General features: G+C 38.0%; 1 protein-coding gene across 4 annotated transcripts in view; it reads right to left on the bottom strand.

Moving 5' to 3' along the window:
- ADGRG6 (adhesion G protein-coupled receptor G6) overlaps positions 1–19,521 on the bottom strand; it is a 155,431-nt gene that overhangs the window by 46,680 nt on the left and 89,230 nt on the right. For all 4 annotated transcript variants that reach the window (XM_034765519.1, XM_034765517.1, XM_034765518.1 and 1 more), the window contains 4 exons: positions 13,037–13,122; positions 9,907–9,959; positions 9,757–9,813; positions 840–982 (listed from right to left, as the gene is read on the bottom strand). In XM_034765519.1, the coding sequence (XP_034621410.1) occupies positions 840–982; positions 9,757–9,813; positions 9,907–9,959; positions 13,037–13,122 (339 nt within the window). The remainder of the gene's footprint in view (positions 1–839; positions 983–9,756; positions 9,814–9,906; positions 9,960–13,036; positions 13,123–19,521) is intronic.

Raw genomic sequence — 19,521 nt, forward strand, 5'->3', positions numbered from 1 at the left:
GAACACATCTTAACTTTTATCAAGTAAATTATAGCTTCATTTATCAGCCTCTTTTGCATCACATTTTATTAATAATTCTGTGGTTTACATGCAATCATCTTTTCTCCAGTGGGTGCCTGCAACATGTTTGTAACAGCTGGGTGCTGTACATCGTACACCTTTCTCCCGGACCTACCAGGCCAGATCATCAGCTGCTGTAAATTGGCATAACTCCGCTGAAGCCTAAAGAACTATGCTGAGTTAGCAGTCGAGAACTTGGATATCAGAATGGCAATTTGAAGCCCACAGACCAGTTGCTGAGAGTCCACTGATGGCCCTATTTGTCTGGTCATAATTTTTATCAGAATTAGAATATACCAGATTTCAGTCTGCAGAAGAGAAGAATGAGGAAGGATTTGATAGCTGCTTTCAACCTCCTGAAAGGGGGTTCCAAAGAGATGGATGGATCTAGACTGTTCTCAGTGGTAGCAGATGACAGAAAAAGGAGCAATGGTCTCAAGTTGCAGTGTGGGAGGTTTAGATTGGATATTAGGAAAAACTTTTTCAGTAGGAGGGTGGTGAAGCACTGGAACGGGTTACCTAGGGAGGTGGTGGAATCTCCTTCCAAAGCCCTGGCTGGGACGATTTAGTTGGGGATTTGTCCTGCTTTGAGCACGGGGTTGGACTAGATGACCTCCTGAGGTCCCTTCCAACCCTGATATTCTATGATTCAGTACAGTAGGGAAGTCCATTCTTAGAGCCTTTAGTGTTCACTAAATAGGGGAAGTGGGGAAAGGGACTTGTTTTGGGGCAAGCAAACAAAACCTGAAGAATGGCAAAGTTGAAACCTCTTTACCTACCTACTGGATCAACATCCACTGTATGGACCCTCAGTCCATCCCCTATGGTTTCATTATTGCTTATGAGTTTCTGCCGGATGGCTTGCTCTTCTAAACTGATGTTGTTGGTAGAGTTGTAAACCAGAAGAGCCCAAACCACAAATCTGCAAGGAAAATTATCCCAGTGTTTGAATCAGAATGAGATATAACAAAGGAATCAGGGTTTTGAAATTAAAATATCCAACCAGCTTAAATAAGGTTTATGATGAAGGTACCTGGCATATTTTAATCTCTATATGTCATGAGAGAGACCGAGCAAACCATGTCTATCCCAATATGGAGAGAATAACTCAGAAAATATTGTTCCTTACCTGTAAATTAGCCTTCTCTTACACACATAGCCCTCCAAACCTGGCACTGTTGGGAAATCCCACCAGCAGCTACTATTATTGAGGCAATTCTCTAAAAGATCGAAGGTAAAAATATTAAAAGCGCCTAAGGGTCAGATTTTGAAAGGTATTTAGGTAGCTAAAGATGCAGATAGGTGCCTAGATGGATTTTCTAAAGCATCTAGATACTTCTGAAAACTCCACTTGGGAACTATCTGTATCTTTAAGTGCCTAAATACTTTTAAAAATCTGGCCCTTAGTGACTTAGGAACCAAAGTCCCATTGAAATATTTAATAAATATATATTCTCTGCTCTTGCACTAGTAAATATACAGTTTTTCTTTTATATTGCTGAGCAAACGTTTAAACCTGGCAACTAGTCACCCATTTGCCTTGGATGTGGGTGGCCTCAGTAGAGTTACTGCTGCAGAAGAATTACAGGTACCTCTAGACAGATCATCCCTGCTATGCTATCACACTTACCAAGTTCATCCTAACATTCCATTGGCTTCAATAGAATATTAATTCACAGCTATAACCCCAATAGGCTGTGCATTAGCAGGCTATTGATACATGCTTAGGGTGCATTGTGAGGCACAAGGCTGACAGTGGTAAAGGGGTTATTATGGCATTTATTTCAGAGGAAGAGTGAGAACTGCCTAGGAGCATGTCAGTTTCAGCCCCCCTTCCCCCTACCAGCTAATCAGAATGTGACTTTGGACATCAGCAACCAAAGCCATGCTCTAATGGCAACAAACAGCAGGAGTAATAATAAATCAGGTATAAATGGGTTAGTTATCCTGACTATCTACAAGGAGGAAAAATTGATTATGCAGCACTAATAAAGAACATCTGCTTAAACTATTCTGTTTATCTGGCTTTTGATAACTCTTACAGCATATGCTGTACATATTGTGTAACATGGAACTCCTTTATATTTTGACATACATTACAAATATTATTAAGCTGTACAAAATGACATGTTAACAACCTGTAATAGATAATAATCACTTTAACTTGATAATTAACACAGTTCTGAGCTGATCATTTCCCTCCATTTTTGTAGCAGTCAGATCCCAGACAAAGAACATTTTGCTGTTGAAATACAAAATTTAGTTTGAATTTGTGAAATAGTAGGCCAATACTCATGTAAATGTCAATGATGAAACACCACTTCAGTGATGTAATGATGGGTGATCCCAACCTTAAAACACACATTCATCCTTCACAATGTATCTTGAAGGTAGTAATACTATAGCAAATGGATGTTTATATGAAACTCCATTCAAAAATCATAATGACAAATTCTTTCACACTGAAATCACTGTGTACCGAAGAATAGATTGTGGTTATCTGGCATAAATGTGCAAGATGGGGGAAAGGTGAAGCTAGCACTAGCTGTGAGAAGCCCATGGAAGACCTGCTGCCATCTTCACAAGTCAGCTGAGCAGAGCTGACACAGAAGAAGGAGGACAGCACATGTTGCACCCTGATCCAGGGTATAACAGAGGTGCAAGTGTGTTTCCATCACTGCTACCAGAGTGATGAGCTTCCCTCAGGCACAATGACTCTTGGAGAAGCCACCAAGTAGGCCATGTCCTAAAAGCCACAATCTAGCCCCAAAGGAATGCACTACATACGGTAAAGTAGATCACACTGAAATATAAATAATCAATTATTATTACAGCAGAATTTTCTTTTTTCTCTTATTCCTTGTACAATGTTAATTGACTGAACTAATTATATATTTAATATGTCCTTTTTCAGAATGCAACTGTAGTCTCTCAGCTACCAAGTCATTATTAATTAGTTTTATTATCATTGTAAACTTATTGTTCAGAGGCTAGGAATCCATTTTTTTAAATACATACAGTAAAATTTTCAAAAGCACCTAAATGTCTTAGGATCCTAACACCCATTGACATTCTTTGGGACTTAGGCTCATAAGTCACAAGGCACTTTTGGAAATTTGACTTAAGTCTGCTATTTCAGCTTCTCTCTACACATCTTACTTTGTTATGCAGTTTTTGAAGATGAGCAGAAAAATTTTAAAGATGTTTGTAAATTAGAAGTAGGTTTAAACATACACTGGGATACATGCGGTAAGATCTGCAGCATAGACGGGTGCATGACTTGGAAGGAATAATTTAAACTACTTGTTGCTGAATTCTAAATTAATTGCAACTATTCAAGAAAAAAGAGCCAGCCATGATTGTGAACTACTCAATGAAAACATCTGGTCAATGAGCAGTGGTGGTCCACACAGCAGGCAAAATGTTCAAATGTATAAGGAACAGAATTAATACCGAAAATCTGATAATCCCATCATATAAATCAATGGGAGGGCCCTTTCCTGGAATAATTTGAGTTCTGATCACCTTACCTATAAAAAGATATAGCAGAATGGAGGGAGTTTGGAGATGACCAACAAAAATTATTTGAGTCAAGGACAGACTTCTAAATGAGGTAATATTGATAAGACTGGGAATGTTTAAATTAGAGAGCAGACAAATAAGAGGATACATGATAGACATATACACAGTAATTTGTGGTATAGAGAAGGTAAGTCAGGAGCTTCTGGTTACCCTCTCATAATACAAGAAGAAGTGGATATTTTAGAAGGGACATAAATCATGTTTCAGGATATAAACTAACCACAAACGGACTTGGATTAGGAAGAAACTTCCTCTATGGATAAATTATTCCATAATTTTTCACCTCAGGGTTTCTTACATCTTCCTCTGAAGAATCTGGCACTAGCTTTTTTCAGTGACAGGGTTCAAGACTAGATGGCCCACTTCTCTGATCCAATATGACAATTCTTATATGCCCATGTGTCTTTGTTTGGGTTACATTCCTAACCATAGAATTGGGGTGGCAAGACAAATAGTTGACCATACTGAATGTGCTTCATAACATAACATTTGCTTTGCACTGGTATTCAGTCTTATACAGGCGCTTACTATTAATATAATACGATATGTCATGATGCAGTGTAAAACCTACAATCTACTACAAATTAAAAGGGGAGTGCTGCAGTAAAGGGGAAAAGAAAGTGTTAAAATCCATGTTGTGTCAACAGTGACCTAAGGCTGATGCCATCTTATGTGAAATGAATTTGTTACATTATCATTAAGTTGTCAACATCACAAAATAACCAAGTACAACTAGCACTCTGATAACTTCAGGCCCCACCCAACTCCCATTGAAGTCAATGGAAAGGCTCAATGGAAGACAATTGGAGCTGGATCAAGGCTCTTTATTGGCAGTTGCATCAGAGAGGCCAAGGACTGAATGAGCACACAGTTTGAATAACCCATATACTCACAGAGGTCTTCCCTACAGGTCATGGCTAAAATATACTAGTGGGGCTTTGTGGAAAACCTTGTATCTTTTCCATGGATACCAAGAGGACTCCAGTCTCCAGGACTTGGAATTTGGTATCTTTCACAAGCAAAATATTTACACAGAAATAAAACACTTTTAAAAAGCAAATGTGTGTGCACAGGGCTGGATTTTCAAAAGTGCTCAGCATTCTGCTCCCATTGAATTCAGTGATATAATTTCCATTGGCTTCAAAGGGAGCAGAGTTGGACCAATACTGAGCGATTTTGCGGTAGGTTTAGCAGGATTTTTTAAAAATAAGAGCAGACATTACAATTGTGTTACTTTTTATGAACGCTGGTATTTATACTTCATAATATATTTGAAAGCAATTATGAACAATGGGAGTGTCAGCACTATGCCAGCTTCCTCCATAAACTCTTATGTGCCTACTTTACATTTTGTCACACACTTAAATGACTAAAGATAATTTACCAAAAACAATAAAAACAAGAACAGGGGGTCCTGCAGCTGCTAACTCTTGGCTGAAGCCATAGCACTTTCTAAACAGTAGTCTATCTTGTCTCAAGAATCCTTCCCATTAAACATTCCATTAAACATCCCATCACCCAGAATTCATCAGAAGCCTGAGTCTCTTCCTGCTGAAATTAATAGCAAACACCTACTGACTTTAATGGGCAGAATCAGACCTGGTAGAACTTTTTTTCTTTCTTGCTAAGCTCTTTCTTTTCATGTCTAAGGGAAGAGATTTCTACGTAGATTTAGCAACTGATCTTTTAAACATGCTAACAGTGACTGACGTTTTTATTTGGATGAATTGTTAAACAGTAGTTAGAACTGCTATTTCCCGTAGTAGCAGTGATTAAGTACAGAGTATGGGCCAAAATTATGACAATCAAGTAGTGGAGGTTGGAGCAAGCACAAGCTTATTTTGCTGGTAAGTGGAGAAAAGCTCATATATGAAATCAAGGCTCAAGGTTTGCAAAATTGCTTGGAAAAAAGCATAAGGAAAGTCGGGGTGCTGAATAGTTCTGTGGAAGCCATTTCTTTTACCCAAATGACCCAACCTTGATCGTATGGCTACACCTGGGATCTGTAGGATCTTTCTGGGAAAAGCAGCAGGAGCAGCAGAAGAAATGTGTGGTGTCAAAAAGGGCAAGGAATCAATGGAAGAAACAAAAAAACATGCAGATTTTATCTGCAGAAAGAACACAAATTTACTTTATTGTTACAGATTTGTGCAAACTGGTAGGGACAAAAGACCACCATGCTCACAAACCATTGTGCTTATGCTCCATCTGGAGTGTCCTTTTAACTGTATTTTGAAACAGCACCTTCTAGGATAGAGACACTGCTAAGATGAGAAAATTAAACACACATAAAACTACAGCACTGTTGTGATAAAATTCTGTCTCTTACTTTAGTTAATAATCTACCAATGCATAATATTGTCACATTGCTGCCATCCAGAGATCTTTACACGTGTTCAAGGTGCTGATAATAATGTTCACTTTTGGACTTGGCATTGCATGAGACTCTCATCATCACATTGAATTATCACATCATAAGCACAGTGTACTTTGGATTGCTTCAACTCATAGAGCTCAGCAATGCAAGAACAACAAGCTACTTCCATGTTTTTATTTTGTTTTTCTCTTTTCTATTTTTAACATGCCCCAAAATGACAGCTTCTCCACTCCCATTTTCCCTCTGTGTAATTCTGTCTCTCTGGATTCTGCATCCATCACTTCAGGAGGTCTGATGAAGAACTGTACTATGCTGAGACTGTTTTAAAAGTTATGGCTGCAATATAGCAAATGAGGGTGGAAACAGATTAGAGTAAAACAGCAGAAAATGACTAGAGGGGAAGCAGTTTGGAAGTAGTTCAAACTATTGAATGAAATAGTTATACGCACGGGTGAGGGCAGAGAGAGAGCGAGAGAGAGAGAGAGAGTGAGGTTAGAGCATTAAAAAATTATTGGATGAATGCAAAAAAAGAGGATAGATACTAAGACAGACAAATTAAAGAACCAAGACCATGATTCTGAGCAAAAGTCAGAGAAAAGTAGGTGAGAGATGATGTTGAGTGAGTTAAAAAGACGAAGACAAATAGGATTAAATCTACAGAAAATAAAGCCTAAGGCCATGCTGCTTATGGACTAGGACTGAAGTTTTAAATTTGGAGCCAACCTGGGTTTAGAGAAAACCTGAGGGAAAATGGAATGAAAAGTATTTGAAAGCAAAGGGAAATTTATTTAATAGATGACATACTGGGCTTCCTGAAACTAAGAGATCAGCATTATTTATGACTGTCCATAGTATGGAAAACAAGAAAATATAATCTTTGATAATTTATTTACAAAATCCTTATGAATACACATTGAGAGCAAGATTCATCCATAAAAAAAGAAAGTTTAAGACCTTCTACCAGATTATCCTAAAAGTAAGAAATAAACATTACCTCCATTTTGGATAAAGATTTACAAGTGTCACCAGCTAACTTTTGATAGGTATAAATAATACCCTAAATGCTATTTGGTTTCTTTAGAATCTTGTCCAAGAAAAACTTGAAACTGAAAAATTTTAACAAACATTTTAAAGTCAACAGTCTGGAGGAAGTAGCAGGGGGAGTGGTTTTTTGGGTCTTCACCTGAGATTCAATTGATTTCCTCTTTGTCAATACTACAAATACCTGTGTATTAATATATGTGAGCTGCAAGGATTTGAAAGACTGGTCTTTAGAGACAGGAACAGTGGAGACTACTGGGAAGCTAAATTTCCTGCTTTTGCAATGACAAGATAGTGTATTGTGAGAAATGTATACACACTTGTTGCTGGCACTGGAAGAATACAGGTTTTCCCAGTGGATTCCACTCTATATGGCATTATGAGATGAAAATACATGCCACTAATATAAAAATACTAGAAAGATACAGCATGTGATTTTAATTTCTAATCAAAACACCCATTGAGCTAAATTCCACCCAGGCAATCTCAATTATTTCTGTCAGTTTGTTCAGATGTAATCAAGGTCCTTATAGGTCTTTTATTTTTTGCGTGGTATGTGCAACACAACAACCTAGAGTATATGAAACAGACTCTTGTTATATGTAACATGATTAGTATTTGAAATAAATACTTCATAATGAAGGGACAATGCTTTCTATTCTATTTGGGCCTGACCCAAAGTCTATTGAAGCCACTGCATTTATTTGGTCTTTGGATCAGACCTTTAATTCTGAAAAATTGTACAGTATTGAGTTAGACATAATCCCCATACCTCTGAAATGCAATGTGATGAGTGAAGTATCAAGAAAAGGGGGTGTTCATATCCAGTGCCCGTAAATTCACATTGTTAGATGTTAGGAGGAGTCATAAGAGCTAGATTAATTGCATAGCAGCTAGGCTATCTCCTGCAACATGACAGTGAACACAGTGGGATGAGAAGGATATTGAAGGAGCAATATACACTCCAAGAACTAAAAGAAAAGGACAAACTCTTACAATCAGAACTGCACATGCCTATTTCTAAAAAAGTGATTTAGAGGGTGGTTTTACTCCCCAGCCAATACTTTTAGATATCACAAGGTACTCTGGAGTAACGCTGAGGGTTATTTTTAAATTAATAGTTTAATTTAGCACTTTATTTTGGATTCTCTGGATTTTGCCTCCAGTTCCTGAAGGCCTGTCTGGGGATAGTCTTCTGATAAAGTCATGTGCAGAGCTGAACAGGTATCTCAGGGCTCAATGCCTATATGGTGTCGAGCATTCTGGGCCTGACTCAGCAAAGCACTCTAAGGGCATGCTTAATTTTAAGTATGTGACTAGTCCTGTTGAAGTAAAGCTCACATGCTTAAAATTAAGTAATGCTGAAATGCTTTGCTGGATTGGGCCCAGAAGTTTTAGCACCTTGTCAGACAGAGCCTTTACACAGACTTCCAGCACTGTAAGTAGAAAGAGATATTTATTTCTTCCTCTTTCCCTTCTTTTCTTAGGGATCAGGATATAGAGAAAAGGGAGGGAAAAAAAGTCCTAGGGCTGATAGGAGGAGGATGGGAGGCTGAAACCTGCTTGAGTCTCCTGTTACTGTTCTAGGGGAGCAGGGCTGCTGACAGGCTGGGCAGCAAACTTCTCTGGTAAGAGATGCAAAGACACTGGAAGGAAAAGCTTTTCATCCCCTCTGCATCCCTTGATTCCTTCCCTCAGTGGTGACAACATCCATCTATCACAGGCTGTTGTCAGGTCACTAAGAGTAAGGAAGAGTGTACAAGAACTGAGAGCATCAGAAACTAGCTCTGGATAATGATCCCTGAATGGGCTACCATGGGATAAAAGGCTCTATCCTATCACAACAATTCTCATGTACATCTTAACAACAAAGCGGTTACCTACATTGCCAGGAGATGCACTCCATACTCAGTCTCTCGTTACCCCACAGCAGCCATTGTGTTTTGGCCACCTGCCCTTGATTCAGTCAGAAGACCAGCATCCTTCTCATTTGCCTCCCACACCCTGGACTGAGATTTTCAAAGAGACCCCATGCAAGTTAGGTACCCAACTCTCACAGGCTTTCAGGTAGTTGGACCCCAAACTTTCTTAGGCTATCTTTGCAAATCCCAACCCCAGTGCCTAATCAGCAGCCCACTGAAATCAGGAAGTGAGGGCATGTGGTAAGTAATGTGATTTGCATCAACTTGGCATTCAATTTCAGCATGATTTTCTACCACCGGGGTCTTGATCCATTGTCAATTGAAAGACTCCTATTGACTTCAATAGGCTTTGGATCAGGCCCTTAGAGATGAGGCAGAGGAGAAAAAATGCCTCTTTCCAGAGATAGTGCTTAGATACCAGTGATGGGTACTACAGAAAACCCTAAGATAGATAATGCTGGGACAGGAGAATGGATATTGCTTCCCATGTATGTTAGACAGGTCTGCCACATTTTGTGACAGGTAAAAATTAAGTTTTGAAAAATGATCAGCCAAGTTTTAAGGAGCTCATTGAATAACCTGATTTAAATCCAAGGTAGTTTAAATTACAATACACATCATACCAATGTGAGGCTTATGTGCAGATCCAGGACAGTAGGTGGCCATAAATGACATTTACCAAATGGAAAGGTGTGGCCCATAGCATGCGATTATGTCACACCCAATTTTGATAGTACGTGTTGCCTTTATCACTAAAAAGTCCCAGAACGTTACCTTTGATCAGTGCTTCTTTTCTCCCTTGGCAGTTTGTTCACAGTGGTTGGCTGAATACTTAAAAAGCAAGAAGCATAAATATCAATTAGTGTGTGGTAACTCCACGAAGGACTTAAATCAGGTATTTTCCCAATCATCACCAACATTTACCTGATATTGACCACATACACGGTATAATTCCAGTTCTGAAAGGTCTGATTTAGCTGAAAAATACAGAGAGAATAATTACAAGGATGGTGTGGTAAAGAAAGGCCCCTGCATTATCTAGCAGAGTTTATAAGCTCACCTTCTCCCACCAAAAACAATACCTTTATTTGGCAAAATGAAGAGACTAACATTTCCTCATTGTGAGATTATGGCCTTAATAGGTGTGTATATTTACCGGTGCAGAGTGGAGGATTTCAGTGGGGAGGGGACCCTTAATAAAGGCACTGTGCAATCAATAGACAACTGTAAGAGGTGCTGAGACCCCCCCCCCCGCCCCCCCGCCCATGACACTGTTTCTGTAAAGTTTGTGGTTGGAAAGATTTCTGGGCACTGAATGATATGGGAAATACACTGTAAATGTTCATCAAAAGTCTACAATCTGCTGCCGAACCTCTCTGTTTCAATTTTTTCCTTTAAATATGCATGAAGTGCCCAATCCTGCCCCACTGAGGACAATGGGAGCATTACCATTGACTTCAATGGGTGCAGAGCGTAGTCCTAAGTGCATAAAGAGATGGCATACTAGTTTCTATTCCCTCTTTCCTCCCCTCAAAAAGTTCAGACCACATGGAGGGGTAGAGACCTATGAAGCGGAGTGGTTACAGAGGATGTGCATGGTTTGGTTTAAGCTGAGGAGGGAATGGATTGAGCTGCCTGGCACCACTGCCCTATGAATGACATTGGAGGGTTTTGTAAATCTGGGGAGGATTATCAAATTGTAACTTGTGGGGATGAAAGTTCAGTGGACAGAGAGGGTTTGTTTGTTCATTTGTTTGTTTCCCCAGACTGTGGTCTTGAGAGGAAATTGAGAGTTGAGAGAGTACCTGTACCGGGGAGAAAGACTTTGCGGCCTGCCCTGGAGGTGCTCAACTGCTTTCCTTCAATGACTACTTTACAGTGGCCAAGAGAGTGGAACAAAGTATTTTTTTGGCCATGTTCAAGAATTAAAACCCAGATGTCCATACTCAGTGACTTCAACGCCATAGCAGTGAACAATTTCATCAGATCACCATGGATCTTTGCAGTAGGGTGATTGGCACACCGAGACTAGATCCTTCGTAACCTCATTGTGGGAGTAACATACAAGATGGACACACTGTATTTAATCCATTTTAGGGCGTGAGATCAAACGGAATGCAAACAGTCCAATCACTCAACTACTCCATTGATCCCCCGCTAAGGATCCTCCACTGTATGAAATAACTAGCTGGAGCCAACTGTGCTCTGTGGACCAGCTTTTCTCTGATTGCTTTAAGAGCACTGTGGGGATGTTCTCTAAGATATTTAGATGCAGCAGGTCAATAAGAATATAGTGCATAGCTGTCACTTTTCAGCGCCAATGTCCACCAAACATTATCATTAAATATACCTCAGTCATTTTGTAGAGTATAATTTATTTTAATAATGAATGTACAGATTCAGGGTCTCTTGCTACAGAAATCTAAATACTGCAGCTTTGTGTCAATAAATCTATCATCAGGAAACTATTTTTCTTCTGGAAAGAATAATAGTAATAATAAAAAAATAGAAAGGCTGCCCCTCCACATGTACATAGTAAAATGCCCACCACAAACCACTAACAAAAAAGTAATGAGCCTCAGTTACATCTATCAACCATCACCTGATCTAATTTACAATGTGACACTTTATGGAAAGTTATTGACATCAAAATGCTCTAAAGCAGATTCCAACTATTGTATATTCCCAAAGTGTTTTGCCCCAAAATTTGTTTTAGGGTATAAAATTATGTGTAGGTAGCATGCAAATATCACTTCAGATTGCTGTATTATCAAAACTTTTCACAGATATACAGTAATTTACCATTAAAAATTCTTTAAATTTATATGAAAAATAAAAAGGAGGCCTTCTAGGCCTCCTACCACCAAATAAATAAACAAATAAAATAAATAAACAAATAACAACAACAACAAACAGCTATCAGAACATAAAAGTACATTCTCCCACATATCTAATCTGTATGAAACAGCTCCCTAATATGAGGTAAAGAAGGTTATTGTACTAAATCAAATTGTAAAACACCTCATAAACAAGAACAAGATCTTACTGTGCTGCCTGCTTTTCTGCTTTTGTATATGTGTTGACCTCATTTTTAAGGCAACCTCATACATGCAATGTACTTTAGCTTGAAAGCAATTAATTACACATAAATAAATGTTACCGTCAACATTAGGAAAAAGTTATTTTGGAAAATTCCATGGTTCCCCTGGGCTATGCCTTCTCCAGAAATATTATATTTGATGTTCTTTGTATTCTAATAGTAGCTTGCTAATAGAGGTCTTTCTGCTGGTGTCTTGATTATTATTTTCTGATCTTTTCCTCGTCACTTTGATGACCTGTGTTTGCAGCCCATCCACTTATGCACATCAAGCTACATTTGGTGGCTTGACATTTCTAGATCCCTTGTATCAACATAAAGCTAGCCTGGCATGGGGAGAGCATACTACAATAAACAAGGCAGTTTCTGGTATTATGACAATCATAACAAGCATACATGGCTTTGAGAATCTCTGCTCCAGACATACACAAACTCTGGTCCATGAACCACTAGTAGTGTTGACCCCTCATTTCTATTGCTGTAGAGTAACATTTCAAAAATGCCTAAGTGACTTAGGAGCCTAAGCACTACTTTTGATTGTGACTTAGGCACTTAGGATCCTAAGTCCTGTGGACTTTGAATGAGACTTAGATGTATAAGGGCTACATTTTCAAAAGGGATTCTGAAAAGTTCCAGGTGCCTAACGCACATTGATTTCTGTCCCTAAATGCCTACATCACTTTTGAAAATGGGACTTAAATTCCCAAGCTCCTTATGTAACATTTGAAAATTTTACCCATGGTACCTAAGGGCCCAAAGAAGGAGCATGTTCCCACTGTTTTAACTAATGTAAAAACAAATAACACAGAGACAGACCCTGCTCCGGAGAGCTTATGAACTAGACTAACTGGTTTCTTTGATGTTCTCCCTTTTCCCCAACTCTTATCAATTTGATGTAATTTAAGGTGCAGATTCACACATATACAACTCTCATAAATAGGAAGAAACTTAACTTACCCATTCGGCCACCACACTCTGTACTTTTGACTCTAAGATGGGCTTGTAATTGAAGACAGTAATGGAAATCCTGTAGAATAGCCCCCCTGTCCATTAAAAACAGTATTACAAATATCAGAAACATTGAACATCATTCATAATATATTGCCAAACTTTATATCATATATGTCAAACTTTCTCATTTAAAATGTTAAGACCTTATTTTTGTAGCAAAAGATAACTTGGTGAATATGGCCTGAACTCACAGTTTGGTTTACCCAAAACCTCGTTGCTATTATAGGAGTTTGAGTGCAGGAATGCATGATTGGGCCTACTGTCCAACAAAATGGAATTTATATGTAAATATGACCCTGTATATGACTGAAATGTAATTGTGAGATCCTGAAAATGCCATAAATATAAAATAATCATAAATACTGAGGGCTGGTCCTCACTAACCCCCACTTCGAACTAAGATATGCAACTTCAGCTACGTGAATAACGTAGCTGAAGTCGAAGTATCTTAGTTCGAATTTACCGCGGGTCCACACGCGGCAGGCAGGCTCCCCCGTCAACTCCGTGTACTCCTCTTGCGGAGCAGGAGTACCGGCGTCGACGGCGAGCACTTCCGGGATTGATCCGGGATCGATTGCTTACCGCCGGACCCGGAGGTAAGTATAGATGTACCCTGAGTTTTCAAACAGGACATAATCTAGTGTAATCTAGAAGAACTCCACAGATTTTACTGGAGTCTTTCAGGATTTATGATGGTCTGAGAGTAAAATGTGAACCCATCAGTTTAAAAGCAACAAAATAACTGAGTACAGAATTTGAAGATAGTAGGGTTGGATGGGTGTTTCTTGGACACAATACTGCATGAAGAATCTTTGTTCTCAAATTCCAGGTTAAGTTTGCACAGCTGGCAGTTAGAAAGACAAACCATATTTTAACTGTAAAATGAACAAACTTAATCTGGAAAGCCTTGAGATACAATAAATCTAGAACTTCATCTTGCTATTTTTTAAAGATTCACATTTTAGATGACAGTGAACTTTAGAACATGAACAAGACTATTTTGAAGTAACAGTAATTAACTTTAGATAAATTCTCCCTAAGCTCATGAGGATGGTAAACGGCTCTTTTTTCTGTTACAAAATTTCACACATACATAAATAATAAATAAAATAAGTTTTGTTCCAGGCCATTTTGTAACTCAAAAATTTGACTTTTCACAAAATAAGAATTGTGCTTCAAAACACTGCTAAATTTTGCCAGCTTTCATGGGAAATGGCTTTCTCTGTGTGAAATTCATCTGGATGTGGAGAGGTGGCACAAGGACCTCCAAACCAATTAAGCTCCACATGTGGACTGTGGAGGACTCCACCAGCTGAGTGGCCATACAGGTTACCTACTCTCTATGAACTATGGAAAAGGTATCAGCACTGCCTCTGCATGCCACATTAGTCATGGGCATGGTCCACAGATCTCCATTTATATAGATCCTATGACTTAAGTGGGTGCGGAGGGACTGTGGCCGCTCTTACAGCCCATTGGCTGGAGTAGCATCAGAGGAGAGGCCTTGCTGTGGTCCTGGCTTGCAATGGAAGAGCTCAGACACTCAGGCTTTTCTGAACCCTTTGAGATTTCAAGTTCAAAAATCAAAGTCAAAACTTCAAAAATGCTGAAGATTTTGTTAAAATAGAAGATCATGTTACAGGCTGTTGAAAAAATAGAATCAGTTGAATAGATTCTAAATGAGACTTGAGATTTTCCAATTTCATTGTAGATATTTTGCATCGCCCTACTCCTGAGCTTGCTTTTCTCTTCGTTATGGGTCACTCCTACTGCCACTAAGGTCAGTGTGAAAACTACTTTTAAATTCAACAGTGCAGAATCAAGCCCTTAAAGGAAACTTGATTGCCAAGTAATGTTTTAAGTAAACTCTCACAGCAAAAGTTCATAAAACTAAAGGACACTAAAGTATGTTTTCCTAGTTAAAAAATAAATAAATAAAGATAAAAATTCATGATTTGATTTATTTTGAAAATGGCATTTCCATTGTTATCTTTACTGTGATTTTTTCATGGAGGAAAGTGGAATGTTTAATTCTGGACTCAGAAAGAGAAAATATACTGTACTGTAAAATACACAGTATATACTATATATAGTTAATGTATTTTAACATTATAACATGTATATACATATAAAATACATGGTGTATATACTGCATATACATAATTAAATACATGGTATTCATTATTTATAGATAATGTATTTTATGTGTGTGTGTATATATATATACAAACACATACAAAGTGTCATAGTATATGTATAGTCTCTTATATAGTCATATAGTGTCATATATATGAGTGAAATCATCTCAATGTACAAAATCAAATACTTTTCTAAAACAGCATCTATTAACTAGTGTTAAATAGTTTCACAGTCACCACCACATGATGACCCAAAGCGTGTATCAGTCAGACTAGCAAAGAACTACTCTACATTTCTAATCACTCTCAGGAGACTACAGGACAGCTGGTGAATCCAAAAGTGCTTCCCCACTTAAAATTGCTCCCCCCCACCTTAAAAATGTTGCTTGGAGAAAATTATTTTTACAGGAAAATAATTGATGAAAAGTGGACTGAAGCAGTTTAACATTAAAAAATAAATAAATAAAAATAATTAAAATTGCAAACATATAGAAGATAAGCACAAGTACCAGGATTGGATTCCCCCTCTCCCTCCATGTTACTCACATTTTTCAAAACTTTCATTGTTAAATTTGAGCTGGACCCTGGATTTGACTTCTTAAAATAATCAAAGCCACAAAAAGGTAAATACTGTAATTGAAAATAATCCAAAAATATTTAAAAATAAAAATAATGAACATCAGAATAATAAATAAAGAGATGGCAATCAACTTATTGTCCCAGCAGTCTCCTTAGAGCTCTATTGGTTAGAGAATGGGAAGATAGCTATTAGAAACCACATGTTAATGGCACGTGCTAAGATTATTTTGGAACATGTTACAAATTCCCTCCTACTGTAATTAAGTTGCTATTCTACAATCTACATGACGCTACATGTAAGGATTAAACCCAGCTATTTCTACATCCAGTTCTACAAAGCGCATATCTAGCAGATGAGGTGATATTTTCTCTACATCTAGCTTAATGCCTTGACATACTGTAGTTGACCTCAGGTCCACACAGGCAGCTCAGTTCAGTGAAAGAGTTACATAAATAAAACAAAACTAATTTGGGGGAGCTGGTAAGTGGATTCAGTGGTCTGTCAGGGGTGAAGATTTGGCTTGTTCCAGCAGATGCATTGGCCACGGGATTTTCATACGCTGAAATAGAAGACTGGTGGTACATTACTTGAGAAGCTGATCTTTGGGACTGCAAGATAGAATGATGAATAGTTGCTCCGGTTATTGTTACAGCATGGTTTAAAATACTCTCAGTGGCATGAATAAAAGTCCCACTGTATGGAGATGACAGAGATATTGCACTGGCCACTACTGAAATTGTTGTTGGTTCCAAAATAAAAGAGATATTTGTTATTTTTCCATAATCGGTGTATGCCTCAAAAGAAAGAGGCATTGTCTGTAGTTGCGAATCAGTGGTATGAATATTACTGGAATTCAAAGAGGACATTCCTTTGTTAATAAACCATTCAGTCTGTCTGCTAGAATAGTTGTATACCTCCCATTCTGATTCTCCTCCTGAAAGAAGTGAGTCAGTACTTGACATCAGTAAAGTAGTACTCCCAATATTTACATCGTAGAGCACTCCCATTTGAAGAGAAGGAGTCAGATTGATTTCTGGATCTTTAACAGATTTTTGTTCTACAACAGTTATGTGGCTTTTAATTGCTAGCTTTGTTAGTAAATTTAACTCTGCTACATTCCATAGCTGACCCAAGCTTGGTGAAATTTGGTCAAGATCATTTTGAAGACTTTGTGATAGTGAGGGTGTAGAAAATAACAATGATGTTGAGTAGCTGTTAGGATGTACACTGGCCCTGATTTTTTGTTCTGAATTAAGACTGTCTGTTTTTTCCAAAGACAATGTCATTGTGAGGAAGTTAGAATGCAGTGAGCTGTGTGTTCCTACAAAATCAGTGTCTACATCTGGCTGAACATTACTTTTTCCATGATCAAAAGCACTTCTTGGATTACTTCCTTTGACCATATAAATGTTTTGTGATTGTGATAGTCCATTAGCTTTTGTATAGGTTACCGAACTCTCTGATGATCTGTCAGTTAAACAGGCAATATAGTTATTCTCTGTACACGAAGGCTGGGCTGCGAAGTAAGTGAAGAAAATTGAAGCAAATGTCTGCCTATGATGTTGGAAGGTCATGCCAATTTGATCAGCACTTGAAATTTGATCCCAAGTCTGTATGTGTAAACTAGCAACACTTTTAAATTTGTCTGTGAAAGTTGCATGTGAAATATCAAAGGTACTCATCTGTAACTGCATGGAAGGCTGATATGAAGACATTTCCAGTGAAGGGAAATGAGAATTTGAAGACACTTTTATGTTAGAAGAAGTGGTCATTTTTGACTGTGATATTTCCCTTTTTGTATTTTCTGAAATCCCTAGTGAAGAGATCAGAACAATTGAACTAAAACTTTCCATATCCAAAGATGACATATAGCTAGAAAAGTTCATTTCTTCTGTTCCATAACTTGATGTATTGATGATGGTAGTGTGCATAAGGATATTATCAGCCCCAGTAGGGGAACTAAAAAATGGCTGTTTCTCTGTTGTGGAAGCAAGTGGTTTATTAAATGAGAACCACCAGCTTTCTGAAGGTTCCCCAGAAAACTCTGGAGACTCTTGTTTGAAATTATAGTACAAAGTCCCAAAACTTGCTGATAAAGAAGGAGCAATATTAACATACTGTGTTGGCAGACCCAAATAGCCTGGTTTCCAGGTGTTACTGATTCTGTTCATGTTTTCTGGCTCAGGTGTAGAAAAAACAGAATCTTCATGTAGGTTGTCATTATGAACTGTATCTAAACTACTTTCTAATTTTTCATTTCCAGGGATCTCATTTGGTTTCCTTTGCATATTTGCAGAGGGTTTTAAAGAATGAGGTATATAGTTGCTGGTAGAAATAAGTGTGTTGAAGAGTTCAAATTCACCTTCTGGAGAAGATGCTTCTTCCTCATCCTCTTCTGGCAATTTGGTCAAAGGTCTAAATATAAATAAGTCACTTTTCACATATGCATGACTCAAGGATTCTTGATAAATTGGTGAAACAGTAACAATGTGTTGAAATTCTGAACTTCTCTTTCTTGTTGCTAGCAAGAGTGCTGACAATCTTAGCAATTCTGTGCTGTCTTCCGGTGTTAGAAGAGTTTCTGTTGGTTGGATATCAAGCATAGAGTCTTTATATATTTCTTTTATATCTTGGAAGAAACTAGATGGGTTTGAAAGTTGAGTCTGTTTGGAGGTTACCTTTTTAAGGTTTACTGATTGATGCTCCTTAAGGTATTTAAATTTTGTAGACTGCAATTCATCATTTGCTTCTGCATTATAAATGCTATTCCTATTAGAATCATCTTCCATAATTTTCTTAGTGGATACAAGGTAAACATTTTCAGGTGAAAATTCTAGTAAGTCCAGCCTACTTTTTTGAAAAGATGACTCATATTGTGTAGAAGTAGCAGATAGGCTAGACAGAGAATGATGGTTTTCTTCTGGAATGTCAGAAATAACATGATGATATGATGCAGCATTGTTCCACCAGCTGAGAGATTCCAAGACATTGTATATACTTTCATGTGAGGAAAAGGATGCGCCACTATTAGAAGAAAAAATCTGCAGGGGTTCTTTAGTGTGTTCATAAAGGGTGCTTTTGCTCATCAGAGTGAGGAATGCTGACTCAGAATTAGTATAATCCAGTCCATCAGTCAAAGTCCATGTTAGTTCTGCACTAAAACTTTCACCCTGCAGAAGAGAAAGTCCTACATTCTTGGAATGATCTGTAACCGTGGGGGTTGTTGGTATTTGTGCTATATCATAAATCTCATTCAGTAAGCCACTAGAATGATTCAAAACACTATTATGGGTTGACTGATTCATTGTAGTATTGTGCTCTGTAAAAGGATCCAAGGTACCAACTTCAGTCTCCCCAGAAGCAGCTGATGTGGCCCCAGAAGTAGGTAGGAAGAACAAGTTATGTGCGTTTTTTCTCTCTGGGTTTTGTTCCTTAGATGATGAACTTTTACTGGGTTGGAGAGGCCTTTGTCTCACTGGCCAAATAATTGGGGTTGAGATAATTCCTATATTTTTTACCCCTTTTATCATAGAATCTTGCTGCCCTTGTAGTAGTGAGTGGGAGGATTCAGGTGAATTTCTCTTCATTCTGAAGATAACTGTAGCAGGAACTCTTAATTCCCACAGGTCTGTATGTAGCAAGCCATATAGTTAATGGATGAAAGAAAAATTATTTATACAAACTAAATGATTCACCTCATGTCAGAAACTCTC

Source organism: Trachemys scripta, chromosome 3 (assembly GCF_013100865.1).
Source record: "Trachemys scripta elegans isolate TJP31775 chromosome 3, CAS_Tse_1.0, whole genome shotgun sequence".
Classification (NCBI taxonomy): Eukaryota; Metazoa; Chordata; order Testudines; family Emydidae; genus Trachemys; species Trachemys scripta.